General features: G+C 34.8%; 3 protein-coding genes across 5 annotated transcripts; all 3 read right to left on the bottom strand.

Moving 5' to 3' along the window:
- Positions 1 to 992: 992 nt before the first annotated feature.
- LOC124895896 (protein FLX-like 2) lies at positions 993 to 7,981 on the bottom strand. 3 transcript variants are annotated; one of them, XM_047406407.1, is made up of 5 exons: positions 7,481 to 7,981; positions 5,292 to 5,874; positions 3,843 to 3,988; positions 3,628 to 3,719; positions 993 to 1,606 (listed from the first exon to the last, which is right to left on the bottom strand). In XM_047406407.1, the coding sequence occupies exons 2-5, from the start codon at positions 5,852 to 5,854 to the stop codon at positions 1,142 to 1,144; spliced, it is 1,266 nt and encodes a 421-aa protein (XP_047262363.1). In that variant the 5' UTR covers positions 5,855 to 5,874; positions 7,481 to 7,981; the 3' UTR covers positions 993 to 1,141. The 3 variants fall into 3 exon arrangements, with proteins under 3 accessions (XP_047262363.1, XP_047262361.1, XP_047262362.1); XM_047406405.1 differs by having other exon boundaries at positions 5,292 to 5,893; positions 6,495 to 7,970; XM_047406406.1 differs by having other exon boundaries at positions 6,495 to 7,970.
- Positions 7,982 to 8,725: 744 nt separating this feature from the next.
- Positions 8,726 to 9,886, bottom strand: LOC107861001. The gene is made up of 2 exons (XM_016706410.2): positions 9,397 to 9,886; positions 8,726 to 9,313 (listed from the first exon to the last, which is right to left on the bottom strand). Exons 1-2 carry the CDS (start codon positions 9,448 to 9,450, stop codon positions 8,987 to 8,989), a joined length of 381 nt encoding a protein of 126 aa, XP_016561896.2. The 5' UTR covers positions 9,451 to 9,886; the 3' UTR covers positions 8,726 to 8,986.
- On the bottom strand, positions 9,697 to 10,940 carry LOC124896204. Its single transcript, XM_047407731.1, has 4 exons — positions 10,449 to 10,940; positions 10,282 to 10,375; positions 10,015 to 10,088; positions 9,697 to 9,951 (listed from the first exon to the last, which is right to left on the bottom strand). Exons 1-4 carry the CDS (start codon positions 10,938 to 10,940, stop codon positions 9,697 to 9,699), a joined length of 915 nt encoding a protein of 304 aa, XP_047263687.1.
- Positions 10,941 to 11,863: the final 923 nt, after the last annotated feature.

Below are 11,863 nucleotides of genomic sequence, written 5' to 3'. Positions count from 1 at the left end.
CTGAGGTATTTGATCTGGGTTCTGTCTGAGTGATGGAGATATATAATAGTTTGGTCCTAAATATCCTCTAGCATGATTGGTGGCTTCGGTAGAATCATTAAAACCTTTAAAAAGAGGGGCTTTAAAACCTTGTATTGAATCTAACACTTTTAACCATGTTTGGAAAATTCCGTTAGTTTTTCCATGAATGATGAATGACTATATAGTATTTAAACCTAGGCCTACTTTTTTCTGCCATGTAATGGCATAAAGAGTTCATGGATGCCATAAAATGATTACGGTTTTGTCTATTATAACATATCCAAAGATTATCTACTAAACACCTTTGGGGTCTATCTAAAATATATATATATATATATATATATATATATATATATATATATATAATAGTAATTACATATACATCCTATCAATTTTTAAATTATCATTTGATCATGTAGGAAGTTTGTAACACTCTCAGGTGGATGATTAAACCGGTGAAAATAAAGGAGAATTGGATGTATATTTTACTGTATTATTCGGAAAGAATTTCTGAAAGCAATTTTTATCATTAGAACATCAAGGACGTCTATTGTGGCACGAACGTTTACATGAATGTATAACAACACTCCGACCGATGGAGAATTCACTATATTCCCTACTTGTACAATTTTCTGGTGTCCTTAAATTCTACTATTTCTCAAGACTAGCAACTATAGATGTACAAGCTAATATACCAATCACCCATAAGCAGAACTCCGATGTCATTCAATCCAAGACACCCTATGCATAAGAAAACGTACTAGGCACATTAAAAGATTGTTCAAGAGCTTCCATTTTCGATGTTACCTTGAAGGGGCTCACAATCAGCAGCTTCTATGAATATTTAAAAAAAGTAAACCAACCTCAATTTAGATGGTACTAGACAATATTTCTAAATGTGAAACATGAACTCTTGGAGATTCCTAAAAGAAACATCAAATATAGTTAACTTGAACCTACTACGCAGCCAATCAACAAAGCAAGATTTCCTTCTTTAACATTAACCAGCCTCAAGTCCATGCAGTGAATAGATTTTTAAGGAGACTTCTAATAGTGAAACTGAAGCGAATGCTCGAGATAATAATATTCCACAAGAAATAACACAAAAATGGAGCTGAAATCATCTGCGTGCTGGATTTCCACCTTGTTTTGATGCATCATATCCAGGACCAACAAGACCAGGTGAGGTAGACGGCCGATGAGGATTTCCTGTAGGTGCTACCTGTCCTTGAGTTGCAGCACCACCTTTGGATGATGCGTCATAGCCAGATCCTCTCTGAGCATGATAAACAGGTGCCCCATATCCATCATAGCCAGGTCCTCTGTAAGCTTCATAACCTACTGCCCTCTGAGCATCATACCCAGTTCCCCTCATTGTATCATATCCATGCCCCCTCTGAGCTTCATAAGCTGCTAATCCGGATCCTCTTTGTGTGTCATAACCAGGAACGCCTGATCCCCTTTGTCCCCCATGTCCATCATAAGGAGGCCTGTTTGACGGGGGCACAGATTGAGCTCCAACTTGTGGAGATGTAACTGCAGGAACTCCTCCAACATTAGTCCCTGTTGGCAGGGAGCCTCTGCCCTGCCATGTAAAGTGTAGAGATACGGTCAGCTTTTGGCATTCGCAATAAATAATAATAAAGAACATTCATCTAATCCAGAGTTTTGACAGGAGACACAGTTCCGATGAAACAAGAGACTTCAATCCCACTTTGCACATTGAACCTATATTAATGAATACATAATAAAAAATTAAATAAATATAAGTATTAAATAATGTGTTTTTGAGTGATGAAAAGAAAATGTTTATTCCATTCAGCTAGTAACTCAATAAAAGAATAAATCCTGCTCCAAATAAATCCACAATTAGCTTATTGTGATTTCTAAGGACTTCTATAGAATATCTTATGAAAATTGTTGTTTCTTGGACCTGACAAATAAGCAACACATAAAATCTACAAAAATTTTCGAAATTACACAAATTGGAAATTTGAAACTTTTGGTCTTTTATGAATTTTGGAATGAAAAGATTAAACCTATAGCTAGAACAAAATATCAGAGACAAATGAAAAATTTTAAATTAAATAATTTAATATTTAAAATGAACACCTCAATGTACAGAAAAATATCGAGTAACGAAGCAAAAAAGAAAGAAAGATGATTAATTTAGACTACATTTTGTATCCTTGTTGCTCCAAGTTTTACATTTTTACCAATTTGATTCTTTATACTGTACTTGTGAAAAATAATTAAACTGATAGGATGAATTAGGAAAAGAAAATGTATTGGATTCTTTTGATAAATATTATAAATTCTTCTTGTTGATTCAAATTCTTAATATTATTAACTCATCCCAAATATGTAAATACTTAACTATAATTATGATTTTATCCAATAAAATATGATTTCTATTTTCGAAGATTTAAAAAATCAATCCGACATTTTGTTTATGACACTTGCTAACCACCTCTCTCTCTCTATATCTATATCTATATATATATGTATATATAGATATATATGTTTCACTTTGGATGTTTTTATTTGCAACTATAACTATATGATTTATTTGTGCTCCCTCCCTCCCTCCCTCATAGCCTTTATTTGAACAAGTTTTTGGAGTTGGATGAACTTTGTTCCAAGCAATATATTTTTAGGACTTCTTTTACGTAAAACTCGCGTAGATGTGGATTTAATTCCTTTCAAGATAGTAATACTCCTTCGTCATGATTCATTGAGTTAACCGTAGGTATATTTCAAATGGTAAAATATCAATTGATCTAGAAATTCTAAATATTAGGACTTAATATATATTTCAAATAAGGAAAAGATATATAACGAAAGGTTTAGTTGATTTCAAATTCCTAAAGATTAGAAAATTATTATATTAGAATTCTGCTATTGGACTTCAAGAATTGAACTATACATCTCAACTCAGAAAAATAAGTTGGGCATCAGCAAGTTTCAAGTTACACTATTTTGTTAAGAGGTAGTTCTAGTTGATAGCAAACAAAGGAGCTATTGCAGTCATTCTGGCTTATTCATTTTAAAGGCTTAGCAGGGTTTCAAGAACAGTCCGAGTGCTTCTATGAAAATTTTCCTTTCTACTCTGCATCAATCAAATTTAGATGGCTAGCTTGACAACCAAATAAAGTAGTTGATTAGGAGTTATAAATGTTCAAATGGAAAAGGAAATTCAAATCTAAAATATCCATGAGTGATGAATCTACAGCAATTATATAGGCACTTATCAGAAAGAGTTGCTAATGTTAGAGAAAAGGGTCACCCTGGATTTAAGAGTCAAAATCCATGTAGGTAAACTAATTATTAAGATTTTCACTTCATATTTATTACCCTTGTTTGTTTGTTTTTTCCCCTGTTCTCACATTCTTTGTATCTTCAGACTTCATAGTTTTGCTCAAAAACAGAACACAAAGTTTACATGCATAGTACCAATATCCACCAGCTCAATTCTAGCGAACATAATTTAGAGAACTTGAAGCATAAGAAGATAGCATTTAAAACCACATAACTGCATTTCAACTTCCTCAATTCAGAGGGAACCATTGTAGAACTAACGGATACATGAGAATAACAGATTAAAACCTGATAATAACCATCTGCATAGATGTTTTGTCCAATAGCATAATTATTAGTGGCATCATTCTCATTGTATCCAGCTGAACCATATGGCGCACCTGTATATACATTACAATTAATGTAAATATTAAATTCTTCTACAACTACAACGGCCAGTACAATTATCCAAAAAAAAAAAAAAAAAAGAAAAGAAGAGAGAAATGATTAAGCAGATGTGCTACCTGTTTGTCTGTCAGAGTTAGAAGTATTTGCTAACTCTGCCCTAAGTTTTTCCACCTCTCTGGACATAGTCATGTAGTTCTTCTCCATCACTTGAAGAGATTCAAGATGATCACTGTACAATTTGCTCTCGTACTCATAGGTAGTCCTGTCAATCGAATGACGGAAACCAAAACATCTTTCGATCAAACAAGAAGTTAGCATTCATTGAAAAACATTATCCACCATTACCGCTTCTCCCCTCTCTAATGCTAGCATATGATAAGCTATGTATGACATTCTTGAAGTGTCTCCTAAATGATTTAACCTCAAATACCTACTACAAATCTAAAATGAACTAGTCCGCACACTGAGTTAAATCCTTTAATCACATTCGTGAAGTGACTACTACACTGAGATTTGCGCAGTTCCTCCACATATCCATTTGATTCTACAGATACTCGCCTCATTGTGATTTGTTTGTCACATCTTTCTACTGGAACAACTCTGTTCCAATTTATTGTCTGGAATCTGATCCATGATTATGATGTCGACTTGGTAAGAGAAAAAAAACTATGGGTAATTCAGGACCATGATCCTTGAGGGAAACTCAAATTGGAACCAATTCACAGCACAAGCGGATAAAATTGCTCATATTAGCTTTGGGACTGAAAATAGAAGGTGCAAAACTAGCAAGCCATATCAAAACGGGATGGATTGGAGTTATGCGGTCAGGGGGGCCGCACAGAGAGCAATTTTCCAATAGAATATAGGTTTTATGTACTCCCTCCGTTTCAAGTTGTTGTCTTAGTTGCTGTTTGGAAAGTCAAAGAATATTTCTTTGAAAACATTTTTCTCAAATACTTTCAGTTGTTAAGAATTGCGACTTATGGTACTTTTGATGTAGTTTCTAAATATGTAAATTTTATTTCAAAAAAGTGAAGATTCTATGTTCGAATTCACACCGAACATTAGTTAGGTTGACCATTGCACTCTTAAGCCAAACAAATTGAAACGAAGGGAGTAATTCACAACCGCGGTCTTAATGCTTGGCTATTTTCATCTACAATATCACAACTTACCGGTTTCAAGAAATATATATAAGTTCACAACTAATAAATAGAAAATGGACAACATTAGATGTTATAAAATTTTGGAAGTCCCTAAATCAACTTGCATATTGATTGGAAGTTCATTAATCTTTAAAGATGTTTAGGACCAAAGAGTCATAGAGTATTACTTTTGAAAAAAGACACATACAACTATCACGTTGTTGAATGTTCGAAGGAAGTAACCAATGGTGTACGCTAAAAGGTTTCTAAAGGATAGTGTACTATGAATGTATCTTAACACAAAGGGTAACTTCTCGTTTCAGGATATGAGCATCCACTACGGCTCTAATTACGTCAAAAGATCTGTTCTTGTTAAGTTACATTTCAGATCAATAAAAAAGAGAGTTACCAAAGAATTACCGGCACTGCTGATACTCCTTTTTTAGGCTCTCCAGCTCAGCCAGCAAAAGAGGAATCTGTTGCACATCAGTGTGAGCCCTTTGAAGATCCTGAGTCAGCAGTTGCATTTTAGCAAGAAGTTCCTGCCTCGCTGCAAACAGACTGTGAGCTTCACCTTGTGCTTGCGGCAATTCTATTTTGATAGGTTCAATAGCTTGAAATTCAGCCTCTATCCTAGAAATTTTATCGTTAAGGCCTTTAGTCTCTTGTTCCCTGTTGGCCTTGACTGCATCTATCTGAACATGCAACATTTGCAGCTCATGTTGTGCAGCAGCTAATTCTCGCCTCAAAGTTACATGGGTGGCAGTAAGCCTCTGATTTTCTGTAGTAAGTTTTTGCATCTCAAGATGCTGTGCGCCAATCTTCTGTTCCAAAACCTCTGGAGTAGGTAGCCTGTCAAAAGGAGGGAAATCACCTGGCGGCGGGTTGCGCATAGGAGGACCAAAAGCATCATGATACACCATGCCTGGGCCAGGAGGTGGATGCCTAAGGTTGGGAGGTGGCCCTCGACCTTTGCTTCCCATCAAGAGATTGTACAAGGAATCTGTAAACAAGAAGCACAACTACTAGACATATAGAATGCGTCAAAAGAGAACCAAACTTCAATATAGTCTATCAAATAAAATAAAGAAACTCCTTTTATGTCTTTACTATTTCCGGTCAAAAGAAACTCAATCAAAATTGAAGCTAGCGAAATTACTCATAACATACACACTTTTATCAATAAAACCCCATGCCCTAATTTTTCATAAATTTGAACAGAAGCTGTCTCTTCGTGTCTCTCTTGATTACAAAAAAAAAAAATGCACCCTTCGCATCAACGAGTGCACAAGAATTCACTCAAATGCACCATTTATCCCAATTTATTTGGGTCAAATATATCAAATTTCTCACTCAAAAAGCACCTGACTTTTCACCCAAATATATACAGACTTTTTAACTTCAAAAAAGCATCAACGGGTACATTAAAGCTGAATCAAATGCACCAGAATTCACAATTCAAATGGCATAAAACAGCTATAACAATGCTAAACAGTAACTACAACTAAACTTTATAAACAACATAACAAATTTTCAACAACGAAACTAAACACAACAAATTTTACATAATAAACCAAAAAAGTCCAACAATTACATAAACCAAAGGATTAACATTAGATTTACCTTTGAATAAATAGGATCTACTTCAATTAGGGTTTCACCTTTACTGTCGAATCGGAACAATGTTAAGAATTTGAGGCTTTTCTCGAATAAACGACGACGCTTTCGTTCGATAAACCTACCGTAAGCTAAGCTAAAGAGATGAACAAACTAGGGCTAACTCGTAATATATTTTCATTTGATTTGGAATAAAAACTCAAATATACTAGGGACTAAAATGGAATAAAAAGTAGTTCAAATTGTAAAGCTAACTAACTAAGTGGGCTCAATTGCAACAATTAAAACTCAACTCCAATTGGTTCCACAGTGCAACCCTGCAAACCCCTTGTACAATCACTATCAGCTAGATCTAACACCTTCCATTGTAAATCCCATCTGTTTTTTGGCTATGTAACTTGCTTTTCTAGTAAATTTATTATTCAACTTATATATATATATGTAATAAATTATACGAAAAAGGACTTAAAATGTCCTTCAACTATCTAAAATAGCGTAAAAATGCCCTCTGTTTACTTATTGGATTTGAAATTACCTCTCAATCTACCTATAGGGCCTAAATTGCTTTTTTATTTAACAGGTTAAATTATCCCTTATTTATTAATAATGTGGCATCTTTTAATTAGTCAAATAGTAATTAATTAAACTAATTAAAAATCCGACCCGCCAAAACCTAACCCACCCAAACCCAATAACTCAACCCATTAATAATACAAACCTAACAACCCGCCCGCCCCATCCAAACCTAATTCTAACATTTAAAAGAAACCCAAATCAGTCAGCTTTTCCCCTAATTTTTCTCAATCCAAAGCACAACCATAAGATAACTGCTACATCCAAACTAACATCAGACACATAACTAGTTTTTTTTCCATTCTACCAGTAAATTTTTCGAAACCAACCATGATCTAACTTAGATTGTTCATGTTCGATCGTGATTCTAATAATTCCTATGTTCTCCCTCGTTGCTCGGTTGCTGTCTGTGTATTTACCTCTATCTCTATTGTTTCACCATCAGAACAAACAATCAAGCATTGTTGGTACTTCCTCCTCTCCTTTGAACTGGTTTGTAAAGCACTACAGTAACATTCTTTGAGCGAAAGCGATGTGTTGCACCAACTGCGATGACTGATCCTGGAACTTGTCTGTTCTCGAGGTAGAGATGGTTTAGAACCACGTGTTGTGGTGATGGCAGCTCTGCAGATTGATCTCTAGTCAGACGGTGATGGTTTAATACGGTATGGTGCAGGTGTGTTGGAACCATTGGTGGTTCTCGTTCATCATCTTCGTTTTCAGGAAGCACGTTGTAGTCTAGCTGATACAAGCACTACCTATAAAATTATTTGTCGACTAAAAATCTATATTGCTCGGACTTAAAAAAATACATTGTCAGGTGTATGTCGCAGATTCTCTGAGCTGTGTATTTTTTGAGGAATTGATACGGGTGTGACAACATTTTTAAAGAATACGAGCACAGCTAAAAAAAATCAATTCACTTAAACAACATAATCCATACGTTCAATTATCGAACTATATATTCCATAATTAGACAGAAGACATGACAAAGACTTAATAGTCTAACTATATTCCAAAGTTGAATTATTGAACTATATATTCCATTAGTTACTATCAGACAGTCACAAGACAAGGACTTAAGATCTTTACTTTTATCAATAAAGATGCAACTGAAAGGATTCTACATACAAATTCATATTGGAAAGACAGAGAACATTTTTGTCCAATTCTACGAACAATTTTATTTGATAGTACAAAAAGTATTTGCAAGAGTTCATTTAATCTCCCAGAGCAATCAATAGAAAAGTTGTATAAGTTGGAATAGGAAAGTTGTATAAGTTGGGTATACCTAAAGAAGTAAAACTAAACTAATTATCTAGCCTCTGTGGCATCTGTGGCAACCAACAATGTTGCAGACAAGCTGAAGTTTTGCTGGAATAGACAACTCAACAATGTGGCATCAGTGGCAGCCAACAATGTTGCAGACAAGCTGAAGTTTTGCTGGAAACAGAACACATTAAAACAACTCAACAAGCTGAAGTTTTAATGTATATCAGCTCACATTGAAACTGGACATATGATATGAAAGAATTCCTTGCCTATATACTGCAGAAAATTCACACAACATCGAAACAATGGCCAGTCAAAACAGAACATCAAACAATGGCCAGTCACAACGCAGAACTTCAAAATGAAACAATAGCTAGTCACAACACAACACATCAAACCAATCAAGATAATAAGCACCCAAATATTTTAAAGTGAATCAATACAATCAAGTTACTTCAAGACTGATTCAAAATACCAAAAACGAAAATTCATTGTGCCATGTTATTACATAACATCCTCAAAAACTTAGAATCACTACATATGTATAATTGTTGTTCCTTAGTGTTTGCCCCTCTTTGTCTTCAGTTTGCTAATCTTTTTCTCTTTTTCTGTTGCCAATTGACTTGAAGTAACACAAGATTTTCCTTTCCAAGTTATCTTTCTTGGTGAATATGGCAGATTAGTAGGTATACTAACACCGTTTTCATCACCCCGAAGTTAATCTTCCTTGTAGCAGTTGGTTTTTGCTGTAACTTCTTTATTTTCAGCCTTGTCTTAGCTTCATATAAAGCCCTAGGCCTAAGCAAGGGTTGCTCATCCTCGACTTCAAGCTCATCTCCAATTTCATCTTCATCAATTGGTTGGCATATCAGTTGACTAGAAGATGCAGAAAATCCAGGAGTTATCATGAAGGCGGATTCTTCACTGGGTTGGGTTGCTGACAGTGGCACAACTTGAAAAACTTCTTCTCTTCTTTGAAGCTACAAAATTTGACAAAGTAACTATACAGTTAAATATTTAATCGACAACAACATAAATAGTAACTAAGGGACATGAAACTTACTATAGGACATGTCCTTAAATTGTGACTTGTTGCACTGCAGTGGCCACATGTCATTTTCAGCCCCTTTCTACTTTTTTACCACAATCCTTCTCTCTTCCTTACCTCGTTTTTCTACCTTGCTCTCAAAAGTTTTGGTCTTCCAACCATTTTATGTATTCCTGGTGGCTCCATAGCAAGTGAAGGATGAACTTTTCAGAATTTCTCACCCCTAACTGGTTGTATTTTATGTTGTTACAACAACATATAAGTATCTTTTGAATACCACTGGTGTATCTTATTCTCTAGTTCTTGTTTATCATGTTAAAAAGCTTTAATGGCATGAGCACACGGTATTCCTGTCAAATCCCATGTCCTACATGTGCATTTCTTACTAGCAAGACTCACAACATGCCTATCAATACCCTCAACTACCTTATACCCCAAGTCTCCATTAGCTTGAACATGACAACCTTGTGCAATGATTTTGAAATCATTATACAACTCCATGGCATATGGATAAAAATTTTCTGTCCACTTTTCACCCTGCGCTTCAAGATCTTTCAACCTACCCATGACCTATACCAAACATTAACAGTTAGATACAGACATTAATATAACATAAGACAATAAAGACAATACCTTGATTCTGATATCTTCCAACATCTTAATTATTGGCTTTGCCCTTGCAGACAAAATCCATTTGTTGAATGATTCTGTGAAATTATTTTCACATGTGAAGTTTTTGCAAACTGTCAAAATAGGCTCTGCACCAATGTTTTGGAGGGAACCATAATAGATCTTTGATTGCTTGTTCAGACATAGAACCCATGCTCTTTAGTTGATCTTCAAATTCTTCTGCATATGTACTCCAAGCAGACTACCACATTAACTTTTTCATCTCTCCACCTTTCCAAATCTTGACCCAATTAGCTTCTATATGTCTTACACACCATCTGTGGTGTGCTTTTGGAAACAATTGACCAACAACATCGATCAACCCCTGAAATAATGAAATAATCAACATAACAAGTGTAAACAAAATAAAATTAATAATGAAAGTGGCAAATAATTACCTTTTGCATATCAGACATAAGTGTCAACCCTTCACCATCTGCCAAACCTAATGAATTTCTCAACAAGTCAATGAACCACTTCCATGTTCTAGCTGTTTCTCTATCAATCACTGCCCAAGCAAGTGGATAGAAATGCTTCATTGAATTTTGTCCAAGGGCTACCAGTAAAATTCCCTTAAATTTTCCCTTTAAAAATGTCCCATCCAGACCTATAAATGGTCTTAAACCACTTATCCAACCTCTTTTCAAAGCTTCAAAGCACACATACATTCTTAAAAATCTTCTTTTACCTTGTACCAAGACATCTTTAGATATATTTATCACAACATTAGAACCAGGATTGGTATCCCTCAATTCTTGAGCATATATTTCCAACTTATTGAAATCATCAATAAAGCTACCATCCAGTTTCTCTAAGATAATTCTCTTAACCCTCTTCATCTTTGTATAGCTAACATTAAGAAAAAATTTATCATCCACATGCTTTCGCATATCTGTCACCTTGTAAGTAGGGTTATTTTGGACTTTGTTCTTGAAATAATGTGCTAAAGCTTGTTGGGAAGCTCTTCTATTCTTAAAGCATGGTTTACATGTGTGTTTCATTTCCAAGGTTTTAACTTCAAATCCTTGACCTTTACCAACTTCTGATATCAGACTCACAAAAGGGCAACCAACATCACACTTATATCTAACTCTAGTAGGTCACTCTTAGCAACTTTAAGGCCCCTCTTCTTAACAATAGAGTAAAAGCTAACAAACATTTTTGCTTCATTAAGATCCTTAAAGCTCATTCCCTTTTCCAACTTTAAGAAGTTGTCTAGACTCTCATTAACTTCTCTTTTCTTTTCCCTTTCAAGAAATTCTAACTCATCACTATTATAGTCACTATCTATAGGTTCATTTTCATCCTCCTCTTCCTCACTTGATTCACCATCAATTAATGCATCTACTGTTGCAGAGAAAGATCCATTATAATGACTAATTTTAGGAGCTGACACAATATTTTCACTCTCCTCAACAGCAAACAATTGAAGTTTAAATATATTGGATTGAGTAGACCCTCAACTAGATAATGCCCACCAATTGGTCCTATACATAACAACTGTTTCACCTTATTAAAGCCTAACTTTTCAGTGTACTCGGAACATATATCTATATATGAAAGCAAATCTGAATCATGACCTTTCCATATATGAGTCAGTTTTTTTAAGTAGGCAAATTGAGAAGTAAGGACCCACTTTCCTCCATACAATAAAACAGATATTAACTTCCCTGTCTTCAGGGAAAGAGAGGTGGAAAAACATACACTTGAAACATTTTTATTTTTCTAGATGGTTGACTATCAAGTTGCCAACCTTGTACAATCATTATGCATCCTTGAAATCACGAAAATCATTGATTTTTTCTTCTTTTTT

The sequence above is a fragment of the Capsicum annuum genome, chromosome 2 (assembly GCF_002878395.1).
Source record: "Capsicum annuum cultivar UCD-10X-F1 chromosome 2, UCD10Xv1.1, whole genome shotgun sequence".
Taxonomy (NCBI): Eukaryota; Viridiplantae; Streptophyta; class Magnoliopsida; order Solanales; family Solanaceae; genus Capsicum; species Capsicum annuum.
This window is presented reverse-complemented; position numbering and strand designations above follow the sequence as displayed.